Raw genomic sequence first — 20,446 nt, forward strand, 5'->3', positions numbered from 1 at the left:
CAAACAATCCGGGGGTCATGGCGGACAAGCAACTCAACACCAGCTCCCAGTGTGATGCTGTGTCAAAAAAGGCTAATGCGTAAACAGTGGAGTAGTGAGTAGCAATAGGTAGGCGATTTTACCTCTGCATACAGCATGGGGGAGACTGATACTGGAATGGTGCCTCCAGAGCTGGCGGCCACATGTTTTAAAAGTTGTTTGAAAGTTGGAGAGGATGCAGAGACACATAAATGACTCAAGGGCTGGAGAAAAATGCCTGACAGTGAGGGATTTAAGGAGATCAATGTGTTTAGCTTGCCAACAAGATGACTGTGAGGTCACTGGATTACAGTGGATAAGAACCTTCATGAGGAGAAAATACTGGAGTATTAACAAGCTCTTTAATCTAGCAAAGAAAGGCATAACAAGAACCAATGGCTGGAAGCAAAGAGCTGACAAATTCAAATTGGAACTAAGGCACACGTTTTTAGGTGAGGGTGATTAAACATTGGACCAAACTCCCAAGGGGAGTGGTGGATTCTCCATCTCTTGGTGTCTTTAAATCAAGACTGCATGCTGTTCTGGAAGATGTGCTTTACTCAAACACAAGTTATTGGGCTCAATGCAGGGGAAACGGTGTGAAATTTAATGTCCTGTGATTTACAGGAGGTCAGAGTAGGTGAGCTAATGGTCCCATCTGGATTTACACTCTATGAATCTATCAGAGAGGTAGCCGTGTTAGTCTGGATCTGTAAAAAGCAGATTTCTATGAATCTATGAATTTCTTTGGCCAGCAGGAGCTCTGGAACAAAGGGTGTTGACTGGAAGGGGGGGGTCCTCAGTTGGGACAACAACAAAACAATCCAGAACAGTTAAGTAAATTTAGCAATGAGACAAAAGTGGATTTAAATTGTTTGGGGAATGGGACCCCGCTCCTCCCTCTCTTTGTGCCATGAAGGCTAATCCAGAAACACTGCAGCCATGGCTCTCAAAGAGACAACCCCAGCCATCTCTCCCCACCCCATACACACTGATCCCCACACCTCTGAATAGCTGGCCTTTCAGCAGCACATCAATCATCACTCATAGCTCCCTATGCTATGTGTAAATAGCACTGGTTAAAATTTAGAGCTGCCCTGACTGAGGCAATCTGACCGAACATGCAGTGAAGATGCAGCTGATGGTGTATCACAGCATTGTCCACCAAGGAATGGAATTTCATGTCATTACTTGTTTAGCTCTGTGGATAAATCAATTTTGACAAACCATTTCAAGCCCACTTTGAGATGGTTTTCAAAATTAATTGAAATGTACAAAGGAACCAGTAGCTAGCACCAGAGAGCAGGGCAGCTCTGCTTACGTCTCCTCCCCCTGGCATTGGACAATGGAGCAGCTTCTGAGAGCTAAGCTCCGTGAGAGATGAAATGGGTCTCCAAACCAGAGTGCAAGCGCATTATCAACAGACAAAGCCTGAGCATCAGCCTCTTGCCATGCAGCAGATCCAATGAATCTGGCACTATAGGCACTTACATTCCTAAACGCAGGGTTAGCGCTCAGAGTGAGCCCAGACAAGCCCCTCATTCATGCTGGGGCCAGACAAGTGCTCCAGTTACTGACACACGCCATAACACATTACTTACACTGCCAAACTTCCACTCCCCTTGCCCAGCACCCCTGCCACAAGTGCTGAAAATGGCATGGCCTTGCTAACCAAGACTGGGAGATCCAGCGCAGAGGGGTAGATCCCATGACTTAATGAGCAAAGAACCCATTTAAGAGTCAGGGAGAGTAAGAGTGTGTGTAGAGCTGACACGTGCAGTCTAGTTGTAACTCTTTAATACTCCCACTGAAGTCAACACAAAATTCCTATTGACTGAAACAGGGGCAGAAATGAGCCCAGAGCTCCCTGGCAAACATCCTGTGAGTGACATTGACAAAGTCTTAATGACCGGGTAGCTCCCTGCTGCGCTCTGGAAAGGAGTCTGTACTCAAATTGGAGATTAGCAAAGGCCTGTTCTAAGGCATTTGCAGTTTGCTTGTTCTCCTTGACAACTGATGTTTAGAGACTTACTCCCTAGCTATTCCTCACTGATGGTGTTTGTAGAATACTAAATCCTGCTGCCTCCACAGGCCCGCTCAGAGAGGCGTCTTATTGCAAACTGGGACTCTAGTGAGACAATTGTCTGCATTTTTCAAATATTTCATGTGTAATTTGTGTGCATGCTCAAGGTCAGTTCCAGGGCCGGTGCAAGGATGTTTTGTGCCCTAGGCGAAACTTCCACCTTGCACCCTCCCCCGAGCCCCCGCCCTGAGGCACCTCCCCACAGCCCCCGCCCTGAGGCACCCCCCCCCACAGCAGCTCCACCCCTCCACCCTGAGCACGTGGCAACTCCCCACCCTACGCCCTGAGGCACTCCCCCGCCCCAGCTCACCCCTGCTCCGCCTCCACCCTGAGCACGCTGTCGCTGCTTCTCCCGCCTCCCAGGCTTGCAGCACCTAAGGACCTTGGGAGGCGGGAGAAGTGAAGCAGCCATGGCATGCCCCCCCCCCTACTTGCTGCAGGCGGCCCTCCCCACGCTCCCCTGCCCCAGTTCCCTCTGCCTAAATGCCGGCAGCGACTGGGGCGGCCGAAAATCTGGCCGCTGCCGAAAAAAATGCCGCCCCCCCCAAATCCTTAGTGCCCTAGGCGACCGCCTAGGTCGCCTAAATGGTTGCACCAGCCCTGGTCAGTTCAGTCATGCTTTGCATGGGGGCTTCCCTCAGACCTGCTCTCCTGGGTAGTTTACCTTGCAGCCCTTTCTATGTTACTGCAGGAAGTGTTTGATTTAATTGCTCTTTTCCCCGATTGCCATGTGCTAAGATTCTCTCACCTGGAAGAATCCAGAGGCCTGCAGGGCAGATGTACATTTGTAGTCAGGCATTGCCCGATATGCGACAGCGTTTTGCTCAACTGCGGTGAGTAGTAGTTATAACTCTGGTGCAGGGTAGCACTGTACCAAGCAGCATGCTGGTGACTCACTAAGGGTCAGAGCTCAGACCCAAGTACAGGCAGCAGGATGTTCTGGACTCAGCAGCACCTTCTGCACAGCACAGAGCTCCTCACAAATGGGGGCTTTGCCAAAGCTTCCACAGCTAGAGATCCCCTGGCCAGAGACAGCAGCTGTGAGGCATGCAGCAATTGCTGAGACTACTTAAGCTAATGGGGTAGGTAATGCCCCAAACCCTTGAGGAACTCCCCTATGCAATCCCCATTTATTGAGGTGTGGCAGCGGGGGCGGGGGGAAGTATTTGTAACATGACCTCTTGTAGCTAATATCTAACAGATAGGACACCTTTGGCTTTACTGAGTCACTCTTATGGGTGTATGTACTCACTGCAGAGCTCCAGCCTAGTGACTATAAACCCTACATGGCATTTCATAGGTGCCTAAGCAACACTTCTAGTTTTACAATTACCCTCTATAACAGCCTGATCCAAAGTCCACTGGCTTTGGATCAGGCCATTATTGTGAAAAAGGCAGGAGATCTCCACCCGTTGTGATGCAGGAAGAACACAGCTAGGCTGAGTTTGGTCTCATTTTCATTAGCCTTTCATGCAGCAAACCGGTTGGCTCAACAGCTTTAGGCCCACATACAAAGCCTGTCACCTGCTCCAATCCAAGAGCTGCATGGATCTTTTAAATCTTCAATTGCTGCTGTTCTAAACTCTATTAAGAACATGAGAGAACGAAGAAATGAAGATTTACCGTCTTTTCAAACCCCCCGTTGATTCGAGGCAGAGGTAAGTTTGCAGAATAAAACACACTGGTGGGTAAACATATGATAGTTCAGATAGGGTTCATTCTTTAGTGTTAACTCGGAGAAAGGATCAGTCAGCAAAACCACAATGAAGTAAGAAACAGAATCTTCTAAAACAAGCTTTTACAAATTTAGAAACAGATTAGAAGTTATTTCTAGCACCGAGAGGGTGGCATGGACCTGCTAAATCAGGGGTGGGCAAACTATGGCCCGCAGGCCGGATCCGGCCCTCAAGCTCCCACTGGGGAGTAGGGTCTGGGGCTTGCCCTGCTGCGGCACTTCATCCAGGGAGCAGGGCCGGGGACCGATCCACGCGGCTCCAGGAAGCAGCAGCATAGCCCTAATCTGGTGCTCCAGCCGGGGAGCAGGGTTGGGGCTGTGCCATGCAGCTCCCAGAAGCAACAGCATGGCCTCCTCCCCAGCTCCTACACATAGGGGCAGCCAGGGGCCTCCACTCTGCATGCTGCTCTCACCCCAAGTGCCGCCCCTGCAGCTCCCATTGGCTGAGAACCGCAGCCAATGGGAGCTGCAGGGGCAGTGCCTACAAATGGGGCAGTGTGCAGAGCGATGGAGAAGGGACATGCAGCTGCTTCTGGGAGCCGCCTGAGGTAACCACCACCCCGAGCCTCTTCCTGTGCCCCAACCCTGATCCCCCTCCCACCCTCTGAACCCCTCAATCCCAGCCCAGAGCACCTCCTGACCCCAAATTCCTCATTCCCAGCCCCACCCCAGAGCCTGCATCCCCAGCTGGAGCCTGCACCCCTTCCCACACCCCAACCCCCTGCCCTAACCTTGAACCCCCTACTGCATTCTGAACCCCTCGTTCCCAGCCTGGAACACCCTCCTACACCCCAAACTCCTCATCCTCAGCCCCACCCCAGAGCCTGCACCCCCCGCCCACCCCACTCTCCTGCCCCAGCCTGGAGCCCCCTCCCATACCCTGAACTCATTTCTGGCCCCACCCCAGAGCCCTCACTCCCAACCCCCATTTTGTGAGCATTCATGGCCCACCATACAATTTCTATTCCCAGCATTGGCGCTTGGGCCAAAAAGTTTGTCCACCTATGCTAAATCCTTTCTAGGAGTCACTCACATCCCTTCTGCATGGCATATAGCTTATTGTATGGTGCAGTGCTAGCATGCACAGGCAGCGGAGGATCAGCTGATTTGTTGATTTAGAAAGGGCACCAAAATCCATGCTGGGCACCAAAATCCACCCCTGGATTTACCTGATGATTCTACTGTCTGTAGCAACACAGGAGACAGGACTCTGTTGTAATGGATGTAAATGGGATTCTTTACAGAGGCTGCTGGACAGAGACCCTGTTGCTCTCTCTGGGTTCACAGATTGATTCAGGGGCTGCTGCCTATGGTGCAATGATGAGTGGTATCTGATCAAATCTGCAGCACTGTTAGGGAGAGAATTTTCTTGCTCTGTTCATTTCCTTAACAAGGACAGTCCCAGTGCACAGCAGGAATCCTCCACCCTCAAGGATTACAGGAGGTATATTTGAGAAATTTAGCGCTGGTGAAGCAATACCTCTGGCATTCCAGTTACTCTGTGGCAGAAGGTAGTTTGTATTCAGCAGAATCACAGGAGACAAGGGTGGGTTTTCAAATGCATCAGTCAGCAGCAATAAAGGCTCCGTTTCAGCTCTCATACAGTTTGGAGCTACTCCACAAGCTGGTCTGACTGCATTGCCTCAGAGCCCTGCTAATTGCACCCAAACTAAAGAGAACAGCTAGCAAACACTGCACTGATTCTGGCCGTGGTGAATTTCACCTCATTTCCTACCATTGAATACTGCACAGATATGCAAAGGTCTCATGTACCGGGCTGTAGCTTGAGAGGCTGGGACTCAGAAGCAACGTGTGCTGGACACAAACGTAGGAGAACTTAGATAATGATTTTTTCTTTAAAGCACTTTACAGGCAGGAGTTAATCCTCGCACCACACCCGGGAGGTAGCCTACCACCATCATTCCCCATTTTATAGATAGAGAAACTGAGACCATGAAGGTATTTAGGCTCCTAACTTCTGTTGCATTCTGTGGAAGTTCGGTGCCTAAGTAGCTTTGTGGATCTGGGCCTAGGAGATTTTTGGGAAAGTCTCGGAGCTAGTGGAGATGGGATCAGATGCAGGATACACTTGTTTCAAATCTCCCTCTCTGATTTTGGACATTAGGGAAGATTTGGGGCAACCAGAAAAGAAATGGTCAGTTTTAGATCTGGAAAAGCTAGAACATTCTGTGGGATACAACCCATTGCTAGATCAGCCACCTGAAGGGCTGATGTATTACAGGCATACGGGATCCTGCCAAAGAAACCACCTCATGGGCCTCTCCTTCAAGGTGCTTCCCTTCTCTTTGGCTGCTGAACCACAACTAGAATTCTAAACCTGCTGTTTCCAAGTAAGTCAGAGCAAGGACAAGCCACTGGCTCGCTGGCAAGTTACCTCCCATTGTTGTAACCTCTTTATCCCGAGCCAGATGTGTCCCATCTGTTCTAGCTGTTTAAATACAGGGCTAGAAATCAGGAACTGCTCAGGGAGTCCTAATGCTGGATCTGACACTCATGCCTTGAGTGACCTTGGGGCAAGCTGCTTTCCCTCTCTCTGCCTCATATCCTCACATGTGAAATGGGGCTGATAATCCAGACCTAACCCACAGGATGGCAACAGGACCAGTTACTGTCTGTAAGGGCCAGTCTATGCTGAAAACCTACGTCGGGATAGCCACGTTCCTCAAGGGTGTGAAAAATCCACACCCCTGAGTGACGCAGTTAAACCAACCTAAGCCCAGAGTGAACAGCACTAGGTCAACGGCAGAGTTCTCTTGTCGCCCTAGCTCCTGCCTCACAGGAGTTGGATTCCATCAGCTGATAGGAGAATCCCTCCTGTCCCTGTTGTCCACACGGAACCGCTGCAGCTTTACCGCTGTAGTGTTTCAAGTGTAGATATACCCTAATTGCCGCAGTCAGGGCCCCATGCACAATGCAGAATCCTGCTCTAGCAGCAAAGCTTAAATAAACAGCAAAGCTTCTTTAGTTCTTCTGGTTGCAAAGAAAGCCTTTCAAATGTGAATTGAGTGTAACTGACATGTTGTCTGCCTGAGTGTGCAGGCAGCCTGAAACCACAGGCTGAGAGGTGTGAACTGCCCCATCCATCTCAGTGGTGAGTTTGAAATTTACACTATTAAGATCCCAGTGTCCACATTAACTATTTTACTGCTACTCTTTTTATCATTTGGCTTGGGCACTTATCCTATAGCCCAAACTGCCTGCTGCACATTCCCCAACTGCCAGAACCTCTGGCTGTCCCCAACATCTGTAGTACAATGATGCACTGGTGAGACATGGACCTGCAGTACAATAAAAATAAAAATTCACAGGCTCTGATTTTCCAAGGTGCTGAGCACCTATGACTCTAGCGGAGATGAATAGGAGTTTTGGGCACGTTAGCACCCAGAGACTGAAGACCCATTAGTGAATCGCATAAGGAGTGTGGTAGACATTGTACTGGTTGTTCTCATAACTCAGTAACTCCACCCCACAGTGTATGTGAAGCTGCTGCAGAGTCTCTCCCCTGCTGTGCTGGGGTGCCACAGAATGCAAGGGTCGGGGCTGCTGAATTCCGCTCCTGAGCGCTGGAGCGTACAGAAGGCCGTGGCAGTACAGCAGGGCTAGTGATCTGGCTAACATCCACAGCAGGATGAATGCTAGAAGGGCACATGCTGCTATCAGTGGGAGGTGGCCATTTGCAGCTTGCTGAGGGCAATTTTTAATGGTGGGAATATGGACTCTTGCCTGTTCACAGTGCACACTCTGGATGGTCACCAGCCCATCCAAGTGCAGGAAGGGAATGGAGATTCAGGGCTGGCCTCAGGGGGCATGCACCACAGAGAGCAGTTTGCAAGCTGGGTGCAAGTTTTGGGAGCAGATCACTGCTGCCTTCAGTTCTCGAATGGGAGTGAACTGAGTCTGCAACGGGGAAGGGCAACGCACTGCCTGGAACACCCGTCTGCAGAGAACATCTGCCCAGATGAAGGTATCAAACAGTGATGTGGAAAGGTATCAGCAGTTTATAGGTTAAAGCTGGGAAAAATCAGCTGGGAATCAAGACAGAGGGGTGGCAGGACTGCTCTCTGGCATTACCAAAGTAACTCAGCAGAGAAACAGGGAGTTTGATGTAACAGAAATGAAAAAAGCATAGTGAAGGAGAGCAAGGTTCCAGCAACCCGCCTTGCACCTCACAGACCCATCACCAGCACTGCACCTATTGCTAGACCAGCTTCAAAATATAAAATCAGGAGCAAACTTGGGCCCAGCTCCCCTCTGGACAGGACTCCAGTAGCTCCCCCGCCCCCGCTAACCCCACCCCCTCCAAGACATACATTGAATCTTCAACTTTGCCATTTTCACTTTGCCCCAGTGAGGTCATCCCAACGGCTGATGGACAAAGGTCATGGCTGGCCCCTGACCCTGTGTCATAGGGATGTCCAAAGCCATAGTGTTTGCTCAGTGTCCTGTCTGTCAGTCCCTGGTCGTCCATCATTTGTCTTTCTTCACTTCCATGGCCCAATGATCTGTAAGACAGAATAGAAGTCAGGGAATGAAATGGAAGTGAAATCCATCATGGACTGGCCTAGACTGAGGCAGGGCTCAAAAAGAGCATTGGGGGATGGGGACCAGGGGGGAAGGGAGCCCCCTTATTCAAACAACATCAGTAGCTTATTGCGAAGGTGCCATGGCAGCTCCACAGTTAAGGCTGCTTTAAGACTTGTGCTTAAAGCACAGCTTAAACCTCTTTGGGATGAACAACAGAGTGCACCTTCCCCATACTCTGAATACAGAGCAAATGTTCAGGCAAGCCTGTTAATTAACGTGGGTTCTGATTAACATAACGTGGGCCCTTGGAGACAGGACAAGCCCATCCCTTCCACCTGTTGGTGTGTTGTTTGGTTAAACAACACTATGAATTAAACAGGGAACACTTCTGGGTGGGTCTCTGATTAGTCCTGTGTGCCTCAGAGCTGATCTGGGTTGTACAGTCCGTGGGTTTGGCAAGGTGAGAGAGGGCCAGGACAGAGCACGGGGGCAGGGCAGGCTGACACCTGCACGTGTCTCTGCACAGTGAGCCTGCAGTTGGAGCACAGGGAAAAGGCACCTCGTTACTTCGCCTTCTCCGGGGCCAATGGTGCTAGTTACAGGTGCCAGACAAACAGCCTTGGGCTGGCTGGAAAACCACAGCTCTCTTTCACCAAACACTGAAAGCTTTCAAAATGTATTTTTGTTTCGACCAAGCCTTCCCAAAATGATTTATGAAATGGGGGGGGGGGCGGCCTGCGGGGGACAGAGGGAGAGATACCACCCACCAGCACAGCTCATAACCGCTAAGAGTCAGTTAATCTCTCTGCTTGGAGCTATTCCACTTTGTACAAATAACAAAATATTCATTGGGCCAAAGGGAGACTGACTCTGCACCTGGTGATCAGGGCCCATCACCCGGGATATGGGAGACCCAGGTCCAAATCCCAGCTCTGAGTCGGGTGAGCCTGGGTCTGCCACCTCCAGCTGTAACTAATAGTTCCTTGGGCATTCTGTGAATGTGGGCAGTTCACTCGGTGTGGGGCTCCATCCCCCCTTGTGTAGCTGGGCCACATATAGTGGATGATGAGCCTTCTTCAGCCTTGGCTAACAGAGCTTGGCCTTTTAGCGCAGTCAGTGCGGCTCCTGCTTTAAGATCCAGAGGCCCAAGGATTAATTCCCACCGCCAATGACGTACCCAATTCAATGGGCAAGCATGCACCAGCCCCTCTTGGCAGATTGGTACCACTGTCCTTTACACCACTTTGTATTACATGGCTTGGCCTTCTTTGAACACCTGGGGGCAGATCCTGCGCTAGTAGAACTGGCCAAAGCTCCATCGTGCACCCTCTCACACTCACTTTCTAATTGTGCCCAGACTAAACCAGCTGGCCTGGAATTTCTCCCACGTGGGTTCTGGGGAGGGAAATGGGGAAATGGGGCGAGGTGTTTGGGAGACTGCAGATTTAATAACCACACATTTGCGCTTCCTAACTATTTGCCCAGCCTTCTCTCAAGAAGCCTAGCTTGGAACCTCCACACTTGGTGCTGTCGATCTTCCTCAGCAAGGGCCAGCAGCTGGGACTCTTTGGGCAGGGGAGGTATCCCAGATGAGTTTTTGCAAGCCTTCAGGACCTCTGGAGAGGCCCCACACACCTGGGAGCCAAACGCACCCATGACCTGTGGCCCTGGGCTACGAAGAATCTGCACATGAATCACCACAGCACAAGGTATTTCATACTGCTGATCTTGGAAAGTCTACATGGGAAGGGTAGAGGCTCCTCTGGGATGTGACGCCACCCTCACCCTGCACCAGGAAAATGGTAACCGCTATTAACCTGATGTGCAGTGGGGAGGCACTGACAGGAAAAGCAGTGTGACCAACAGGAAGCATGGGGTCCACACCAACCACTGACCAGTGCAACACAGCCCCAACCCCTGCCTGGCAGGGAAAGTCCAGGGCTACCATGCCAACTGCTGACGAGTGCATGATGACCCTGAGGGCCTGTGACCCAGAACGCACTCACTGTGAATGCATCATGCCTGGGACAATCCCCTTGTGCCAATGTCGCTGGTTTGCTTCCAGCATAACGAGGTGTTCAGACATTAAGCCCGGACAGCATATCTAGTCCCACAGAGGGGGAAATTCACGTCACCTAGAGCTTAGCAGAGTGTGATGCAATACCCAACAGTGCGGAGAAGTTGTTGGGAGAGGTCAGCCAGCTCCCCCCATCAACCACCAGGGTTGTGCCAGTCACATAGGATGCCAAGGGGCTCGCCAAGTACAGCACACTGTGGGCAATCTCCGTCTTATTCCCTGCCCTATGGAGGGGCAGTGTATCGAGGTAGCTGTCCGTTTCTGCACGAGCGCCACCTATAGAGAGAACAGAACAAACAAAGGTCTTTGGACTCTTTATCCAGCAGGACGCTGTTCCCCTACCCAGGGCAAAAGGCTGAAACTGGCTGGCACTGTTTGGGGGTTACAAGGAGTCCAGATACTACAGTGATGGGAGCCACACTAAGAAACTCGAGCAGATGCAGAAACATACATGAGGATCTGCCCAAGGGCAAAGAGAGGAGAGTGGAGAAGGGAAGATCTAGACTGAAGAGCAAGACAGAGTTCTACCAAGGAGCTCTCTTAGCCTGGGGAGCAGCCTCCCCTGGAAGATGGTGGAAAGCCCCTTGCTTAGGACAGGACAGATACCTGAAGAATACAGAGGAGGAAACAATCCTGCAGCAGGGAGGGTGGATTAGGTGACCTCATCACCTTTACGGTCTCTTAAATTATCATGGAAATATATCCAATGTTTTCATAAACAAGACAGCAGGCTGGGGCTGACTGGGGCAGCACAGGCAGTGCTAGATCACCTGTGTGACATTGCAGGACAACACTGAGTGCAAGAAACAAGCCTTTGTACAGCATCCAGGGCAAGAATCTTAGCGGCTAAGCTCCTGTGGCCACAGGGTAAAGTAACAAGGTGGTGCAAAGTCCCTGCCCAGCTTCACCACAAGAGAGGGCCTGCGAGCATCAGGGCACACACTAGCCGCTGTAGCAAGACACTGGTCAGGGTATGGCAGAGGCAGCATTCTGAGCTCTGGGGGCTGGTACACCATCTAAACTCCCCCCTTACACACATATAGTTGCACTAATCAGAGAGAGCCCCCGCTCTCAGGAGAAGCCTCCACCGGGGGACTTCTCTGGGAGCCCCTTACCGAGCCGCCGGTATCCCTCGGTGCCCGCAATGGGGCCTGGTGCCAGGCTGTTGACCCGGATGTTGTTGGGCCCCCACTCCACTGCCAGGTGCCTGGTCATTGCATCTGGGAGGAAGGACATTCAAAGCAGAATGAAAACCAGAGCAACGACAGTGAAGGGATTGCAGAGCGAACAGAGGCGGGGGGTGTAAGTCTGAAAAGCAAAGGGGTGAAAGTGGTCGGGATTAACTAGTAGAGGGTCCTGTGGTCAGGACTGAGGGGCTTAGGCTGAGCTGTGGAGGGGATGGTGTGTCCAGATCTGGAATGGCAAAGGGCTGAGGGGACAGGCTGGAATAGCAGGGCTGCTGCAAGTCAGCATGGAGCACTAGTGGCAGGGCTGGAGAGGGCAGATCAGGGATATGACGGGTGCTGAGCGTCTGAATGAAGCAGAGGAGTCAGAATTCACAGGACTGGGGAAGCAGCTGGCCTCCTGCAGATACCCTCTCCAAGGAGCTGTGCTTGCCTGCTGACAGAGGGCCTTTTATCACTGCCATCTGGTCCCAGCAGTCGCCCTGACTACGTGTGAGTTTGTGCATATGTCCCACAGGCCATGTAACTAACGTCATCTGGCATTAACAAGCCGTGGAGACCGGCAGCATAGCGTGGTCTGCTGGACTGAGCCCAGCACAGGCCTGGGTTCTAAACATAACTCTGTCACCAGCTCAGTGTGATCCAGGCAAGTCACTTAGTGCCAGATCCAAAGACCACTGAAGTCTGTGAAAATGCTCCCACTGACTCCAGTGGGTTTTGGATTGGTGCTTAGGCACCGATCTGCGGAAGGCTCCTTTCAGTTATTATTCCTTTCTGTACAATCACGGTTTGCTGGTGGTATCCCAGAATGCATCATCTTGTGTCATCACAATTTTTCTGCAATGTCACATTCTGGAACGTGGTAAGTAGAGATTGCACAAGGGGGGAATAACTTGTTAAGCCAGGCTGAGTGACCCCTCTTAACCTGGTCAGGGAGGGTGCTGCAGAGATCTGGGCTTGACTCAGCCTATCTGTACTAAGGGGACTACTATGCAAGATCCCCTTGTTCTTCCAAGTCTCTCCATCAGAGGCTCTGAAAGAACCAGTAAGTTGGCTGGGCTTTGGCAGCTTGAAAAGACACAGAAAGGAACCAAATGGGTCAGGTGTGTTTACTGTACCTACAGCTGCCTTGGCCGTCCCGGCATGCACCTGGAGAGCCTGCCCTCTGTAGCTCAAGGTCGCTGTGATGTTAACTATAACCCCGCCATGGTCCTGGATAAACAAGACAGGGAGTTAGGGAACAGAGCAGAGATATCGTCTGTTGGGGCTGCAGGACCTGGGCGTGCGATGCAACAGACTGACCACAGAAATACCCTGAAGGCGAAATTGGTCTGGTAAGGAATGGGGATTATCTGCCCAACTCTTGTGGTTCTGCCATCTCTGCCTGGCTCTCTGAACACCTCCCTGCTTGGGACCTGCATAGGACGGCTCTCCTTCCGGGCTGTGCTAGAACATTCCAGCGCAATCTGCAGCCTGAGAAGGCAGGAGATGGCAGAGGATTAGAGGCCTCAAGGAAGAGTGAAGGAGATGGAAGGATTTGGGATGGGAAAGGAATCAGTGTTTCACTGGCTCACGTCACCCTCCATCTACTTCTCCTATGTCAAGGTCACCCTCTCCCCAGCATAACCCACTTTTTGCAGGCAGCCACTTTCTAGAGGCAGCCTGAACCACATTCACTGTCACAGGTGAATGGCTATGTCGGGGGAAGGTTCTGCTGCGAGGATGGAAGGTACAGGAAAGACACGAGGAGACAGAGAGGTGATATAAGATGGGGCTGCCAATGAGACAAGATTAATCAGCATGATCGGCTATGGTCTTAGCACACCAGCAGCCTAATCATTGTCAAGTGTTTTGTATGCATCACAGCAAAGGAGAGTTCTAAGGAGGGGTTTGGTGGAGGAGGAGGCCGTTTTGGGGGTGTTTAAGGGGTGCTCCTCTCAAGCAGGAGGGGCAGCCTGGCAGAAAGCACAAAGGGGCTTGTTGGAAAGTTTAAAAGTGGGTGATGGAGGTTGCCATCGTGGGTCCACTGTGGCTGGAATCAGCCTTTCAATACTGGTTGAGAGACGATAGGTGGGCAGGGCTGGGCTGAGCAGGGCCTTGGAAGTGAAGGCAAGTGTGTATGTTTGATACGCTAGAAAAGAGGGAGCCAGGGGAGTGATGGAAAGAGAGAGAGGTGATGTGGTCAGAGCAATGGGCTAGGAAAAGGATCTTTGCAGTTGCTTTCTGAAAAGATGGATACAAGCACGTGTTCATCTTGTTCTGTCCAAAGGAAACAGGATTGAACTTCAATAGACTATCCAAAGCTAACCCTTTCTCTCTCCTCCTGTCCTCCACCCCCCAATCTAAACACCTGGAAAATGGAGGGTTCCCCCCAAAAGACTCTGCAGTTGAATGGAAAGGGACTAAGAAACAGTGTTACAATTAATACTTTACATTTCAAATGCTTTCGCTGTGCTTTAATAAAAGGTTAAAGAGATTTTTCAATGGTGATTGGTACAAAGGGAGTCACTGGTGATAACATGCCCTTGAACCCCAGACCACACGTAACTGTTTATCACTGTAATAACAAGCAAGGATTTTATTAACAGTTTATCCATGGTAGGACCCGAACCCCCGCCCTCTTATCAACACGACGGACTCCCCAGCAGCGCGTCCTCTGGTCTAAGATGAACTTACCCGCAAGCATTTCTCATAGAGTACTTTGGAGACATTGAAGGTGCCGAGGGTGTCAATGTCAATCACTGTCTTATAGGCATTGAAGGACAGAGCACTGGCCGGGCACAGGAAGTTACCAGCAGCATCTGGAGAGGGAGAGCATCCAGGGGCACAGTCAGTGGGCAGCGGGGGAGTGAGACTGCTATGATCTATTACCAGGTGGGCATAGGGTGCTGCTCCCTCCCTTCCTCCGCAGCAGGGACGGCGTGTGTGTGCACATGTACAATCCTCACTATATAGAGAACACGTGATCTGCCTCGAGGCTACTAACCCAGAGCCACACTGACACAGGCTGCCCAGTGCAACTTCTAATGGTTTCTGGCTCTTCGGTTTAGGTGGGGCACTGTAACTTGCCTTAGCTGCCCCAACTTTAGTTAGCAAAGGACATTTTTAAGAATGCCCCTCAGGCCTCTGCTGTGCTAATCAGGAAAATCCCCAAAGACTTACAGCTCCTGCTTTGGAGTCCCCAGCTCGCTGGAGCAGCAGAGCAGCCAGCTGCACACAGACCTTTCAGGCAGGGATACACTTTTATATCCAGTAGCTGAGCATGTCCCAGAACTGGGTAAAGGGCTGACTGTTCAGAGAGCAGTGCCTGGGTGCCCCCCTAACATCGCCACCCCTGGCTCTTGAGGAAGAACGCTACTGGGACAATTGGGTATCAAAGAGTTGGCTACAATCAATTTCCAGATCAGCCAAGCAGGGGCTGCTTGAATTGCTGTTTAAGTGGGCGATACAGAACAGGGTAGAGTCAAACAGAGATGAGTGGGGAACCCTGCTGGGTTGGGAATGAGGCTTGACTGCCCCCTTCCTCGCTTCTTTTTCTGGCAGACAGTTGTCAGTCTACCACCTCCAGAGGACCAGTATTCCCAGCCTCTCATGTCACTTGGCTCTGCAGGCTCCCACAGGGCAGTGAGAGCATAGGAAGCTTCACCCAGAACAGAGCAATATTCCTTCTAGTCCAGGATCCTGTTTCCAGCATGACCAGCATTCAGATGATGGTACCCATGCCAGCAATGCACCCAGACGTTAACAGAACACTGCCTCCATGGGGGGGGGGCAAATTTCTTCCTGACCCTCAGTTGGTGATGAGTTTGTTCCCTGAAACACACGGGTTTGTAAAATCCTGTCAATTCCCCCACTTCGCAAGCAACTCACTGTTAACGAGGATGTCAATTCGTTCAAACTCTTTCACAGCCTCGTCCACCGCTGCCATGATGGTTTGGGGCTGCCGGACGTCTAGAGAAAGAGGCAGGCATCGTTGACCAGTGGCAGCCTCCAGCTTCTTGGCAGCCTGGAAAAGAGAAAGATTTTGTATTAGGGATCCCAATCCTACCTCCTGCTGTTAGAAACCAGAGGGGAGACTCATACTCTGGCATCAGCGAAAGGACATATCAGCTGTGGGGCAGCTGTTTGTGTCTCCTGTCGGGGGGGGAGAGGGATAGCTCAGTGGTTTGAGCATTGGCCTGCTAAACCCAGGGTTGTGAGTTCAATCCTTGAGGGGGCCATTTGGGGATTGGCCTTGCTTTGAGCAGGGGGTTGGACTAGATGATCTCTTGAGGTCCCTTCCAACCTTAATAATCTATGATTCTATGACTATGCTGTTAAACAGCTGCCATGTCCCACCCCAGAGGCAGCTGCATTTTGGTGGTGAGTGAAGTGATTCTTGTATGTCGCTATAACCTATATATTACTCTGTCAAGTGCATGGGATGTTTACATCAAGGCTCTGTTGGAAAGATCACAGCAGGAATGTGTTCACTTCTGGGCACTGTATTACCAGAGAGATATTGACACATTAGAGGGATCCAAGAGAGAACAACAAAAAATAATAGAGGCTGCAGGCACTGGTTTACACTGGAGGACTGAGAGAGCTAACATTTAAACTTGGTTAGGCGATGGCTAATGAGGATGTGGTAACAGTCAGCAGTATCTGATGGGTGTAATGGAGAGGAATTGCTTAGGCTGGGGATGTAATTAGAAGCAACAAAATGAAACTAAGAAAAGTAAAATGTAGGCTCAGTAAAAGCTTCCTAACCGTGAGATCTACCAGACTGTGGAAAGAGTCATTGCCTGTGTCATTTGAACTGGAACAGGCAAAATACAGAAGATGATACTGCAGGATACCATCCCGCTCGGGCCCTTAGGGCTGGGCTGCTAGATCTTTTCATCTCTAATTCCTCTGTTTCATTGCCAAGTGCCTCTTGAGCCACACTGACTATGGTATGTTCTTTCTGTGTTCTTTCCATCCTCCTCCCACAGATAAGTCTCCAGAGAAATCTCACAGAGCATCTCTCATAAGCCATTTGCTACAAGGCAGACTCAAAGCTCCAGCAGAAAACACAGAACTGGCACCCATTAAAAAATGCTTTCAGTAGACATCATTATCATACGGGTTAGCAGGACCACATAGTAGCATCTAATTGAGTACAGGCCAACAACCTGGAACATACGAATGGCCATACTGGGTCAGACCAATGGTCCATCTAGCCCAGTATCCTGTCTTCTGATAGTGGCCAATGCCAGTGCTTCAGAGGGAATGAACAGAACAGGTAATCATCAAGTGATCCATCCCCTGTTGCCCATTCTCAGCTTCAGGCAAACAGAGGCTAGGGACACTTCAGGGAAGTTTTGCATCCCTGCCCATCCTGGCTAATAGCCATTGATGGACCTGTCCTCCATGAACTTATCTAGTTCTTTTTGAACCCTGTTATAGTCTTGGCCTTCACAACATCCTCTGGCAAAGAGTTCCACAGGCTGACTGTGCGTTGTTTGAAGAAATACTTCCTTTTGCTTGTTTTAAACCTGCTGCATATTAATTTCATCAGATGACACCTACTTCTTGTGTAATTAGTAAATACTTCCTTATTTACTTTCTCCACACCAATCATGATTTTATAGACCTCTATCATATCCTCCCTTAGTCATCTCTTTCCCAAGATGAAAAGTCCCAGTCTTATTAATCTCTCCTCATATGGAAGCTGTTCCATACCCCTAATCATTTTTGTTGTCCTTTTCTGTACCTTTTCCAATTCCAATAGATTGTTTTTGAGATGAGATGACCAGATCTGCACACAGTATTCAAGATGTGGGGGGTACCATGGATTTATATAGAAGCAATAGGATATTTTCTGTCTTATTATCTATCCCTTCCCTAATGATTCCCAACATTCTGTTAGCTTTTTTGACTGCTGCTGCACATTGAGTGGATGTTTTCAGAGAACTATCCACAATGACTCCAAGATCTCCTTCTTGAGTGGTAACAGCTAATTTAGACCCCATCAATTTATATGTATAGTTGGGATTATGTTGTTCAATGTGCATTACTTTGCATTTATCAACATTAAATTACATCTCCCGTTTTGTTGCCCAGTCACCTAGTTTTGAGAGATCCTTTTGTAGCTCTTCGCAGCCTGCTTTGGACTTAACTATCTTGAGTAGTTTTGTATCATCTTCAAATTTTGTCACCTCACCGTTTACCCCTTTTTCCAGATCATTTATGAATATGTTCAACAGCACTGGTCCCAGTACAGACCCCTGGGGGACACCACGATTTACCACTCTCCATTCTGAAAACTGAACATTTATTTCTACCCTTTGTTTCCTATCTTTTAACCAGTTACTGATCCACAAGAAGACATTCCCTCTTATCCCATGACTGCTTACTTTACTTAAGAGCGTTTGGTGAGGAACGTTGTCAAAGGCTTTCTGAAAATCTAAGTACACTATATCCACTCTTGTCCGCATGCTTGTTGATCCCCTCAAAGAATTTTAATAGACTAGTGAGGCATGATTTCTCTTTACAAAAACCATGTTGACTCTTCCCCAACATATCGTGTTCATCTCTGTTTCTGACAATTCTGTTCTTTACTATAGTTTCAACCAATTTGCCTGGAGTTAGGCTTACTGGCCTGTAATTGCCAGGATCGCCCCTGGAAACTGAATGAAAAGAGGGTTGGTGTTTAAAATGGTTTACAGAACAAAACATTCTGCCTTTTCTATGAAGTCTTGTTATACTGCAGCATATCTAAGACCCTCCAAGAATCTCACAGATCTAAAGAGGTTCATCTCATTATTGACAGAATTACAATATGAAGCCCCAATCCTGCCATCTGCACAGGCACAATAAGGTTCCATGCAAGCATTAAGAGTCACTATGAGGACCCAATTGCAGGACTGAGGCCTAAGTCAAGAGAATTCTTCTGCTGACCTAGCACTGCCCACACATTTCTAGTGCCAAGCTTAACAAACTATATTAGATTCAAAGCAAAAGTTTCTCACCACATGCTTCCAACAGCAGACATGCCAATGCTTGCCAATTAGTTGTGAAAGATGCAATTTTTAAGTAAAATTAAGCCTGACTCATGAGCTCACCTAAGAACTCTCAGAGTCAGGCTTAATTTTACTTAGAAATTGCTATCAGCCCACCCCAGGCGGCCAGGGCTCCTGCTGTCAAATAAACTTCTCTGCCCCTTCCCACCTCATCCCACTGCCCTGGCTCAGCCCTTCATTCTCCACCTCTTCCCACTGCCCTGGGATGCACATTGTTTTGGGGAGCCACTTCAATACACCTCTTCTGCCAGGGCTGTATACTGCCTCTCCGGGCAGCTGCTTGGAGCTCAGCTTCCACCAGCACCTCCTTCTCATTTCCCCAGGGTTTTCCTTTCTGCTCTGGGCACTGCTGCTGCTTCTGACCAGGAGCAAGGCAGAGTTAAAATTCCATCATCTTCCTCTGCTTCCCCCAGTCCTGAGTGAGGGCTTCCTGCAGGACAGCAGCAGGATATGAGGCAATAATAGAGCCACAAAAGGTATGGAGCATTCATAGACTATTGCGGGGAAGTAACGTTTTGTGAAGCTCCATTTGTGATGTTCCTCATCAGTGAGCGTGTCTTTAATGTCCCTCATGTAGCTGTCTCTCCACAAACAGTGGCAGGGGACCATTTAGGGGAGACTAATGACTTTTTCACACTGGTGCAAAATGTCTGGCATGGAGCTGCAAACACTTTGATAGCTATGGGAACAGGTGACTGCCATGGCCTGGGCGGGCAAGAGATAGAGCGTGGACCCTGCAGGTCCTGCTCCATAATTGCATAAAGGTAAGAGCTCTTTGTACTATTGAGAGAGCTCCTCCAGCAGGAGCCAAAATACTCTTCCTTTCAAGAAATATGCAAGAACAGGCAGCACTGTGCTAGTCACAGATCCTCTAAGAGTAGGCAGGGGGAGATCAAAAACCCAAAGGTGGACTAAAAAAACCCATGATTTAATCTTTTACAAGAATCTCATGATTTTTAGGCCAATTTTATGGGTCTGACTCATGATTTCTGAACTGTTGGGGTTGGCAATGCCACAACAGCATTGCTGGCCAAACTTTCAGGTCAGGACCCCTCCCACAGAGTCCAACAGCTGCTTCTTTTGCCTTCTCAGATGCAAAGAGTGAGATGGACAGGGAGAGAGAGGAGGGGTCTCTTGGAGTGTTTGTCCCCCTTTTTTATAGTTTCAGTCCCTCTCTGAAAAGCATTTCCAGCTGAGAACCAAGAGACAGGGGCTGGTAGAGGAAGGAAACCTCATGCTGTTTCTTTGCTAAGATCCAGATCTCTTTGTCCCTGCCATCCCTTTCTTGCCAAGCAATGGCCACTTCATTGGTGATGGCCCATCAGCTTTGTTGACACCTGACTGGGGCATCAGCTTGCCCTTTGTTTCAGAGAAACTGGTTCAGAAACAGGACAGCAATGTCGTCAGCTTATGTTCATAAAGTTTATGCATGTTACTGATCAGCAAGTTATGAGTTTTCAGATACCTCCCAAGGCGTGCCTTGTACAAAGATCATTACAGGGTGTGAATACGAGGCCACATTCTGTCACACCACTCGCACGATCGGACTCCATCACCCCATACATAGCTAATGCGCCAGTAAGAACACAGGAAGAAGGGGAAAAAACAAATGATCTATGGGCACAGCCAGGGAGAGCAGGAAACCAAGAGAGCAGCAAGGCTGGGAGACCCCAAGGAGCTGTGTGATGGCCCAGGGGAGGTGAAGCCTGTGCCCCGCCCCGCCCAAGCTGCAGCCAATGACGAGAAGGAAGGCAGGGCCTT

At 49.8% G+C, this 20,446-nt stretch overlaps 1 protein-coding gene and 1 long non-coding RNA gene across 5 annotated transcripts in view; one reads left to right on the top strand and one right to left on the bottom strand.

The window, feature by feature from the left end:
• LOC120373173 lies at window positions 1-10,523 on the top strand. 2 transcript variants are annotated; one of them, XR_005585428.1, is made up of 5 exons: window positions 1-108; window positions 2,840-2,934; window positions 3,578-3,759; window positions 6,079-6,187; window positions 9,867-10,523. It is a non-coding gene; the product is annotated as an uncharacterized LOC120373173 (long non-coding RNA). The 2 variants fall into 2 exon arrangements; XR_005585429.1 differs by having other exon boundaries at window positions 3,598-3,759.
• DECR2 (2,4-dienoyl-CoA reductase 2) overlaps window positions 7,838-20,446 on the bottom strand; it is a 22,857-nt gene continuing 10,248 nt past the window's right edge. For 2 of the 3 annotated variants that reach the window (XM_039491170.1, XM_039491172.1), the window contains 6 exons: window positions 15,513-15,648; window positions 14,319-14,443; window positions 12,761-12,854; window positions 11,574-11,678; window positions 10,546-10,734; window positions 7,838-8,359 (listed from right to left, as the gene is read on the bottom strand). In XM_039491170.1, the coding sequence (XP_039347104.1) occupies window positions 8,325-8,359; window positions 10,546-10,734; window positions 11,574-11,678; window positions 12,761-12,854; window positions 14,319-14,443; window positions 15,513-15,648 (684 nt within the window). In that variant the 3' untranslated portion in view covers window positions 7,838-8,324. Of the gene's footprint in view, window positions 8,360-10,516; window positions 10,735-11,573; window positions 11,679-12,760; window positions 12,855-14,318; window positions 14,444-15,512; window positions 15,649-20,446 lie in introns of all 3 variants that reach the window. The other variant, XM_039491171.1, reaches the window with a different exon arrangement.

This window comes from Mauremys reevesii, linkage group 10, assembly GCF_016161935.1.
Source record: "Mauremys reevesii isolate NIE-2019 linkage group 10, ASM1616193v1, whole genome shotgun sequence".
Classification (NCBI taxonomy): Eukaryota; Metazoa; Chordata; order Testudines; family Geoemydidae; genus Mauremys; species Mauremys reevesii.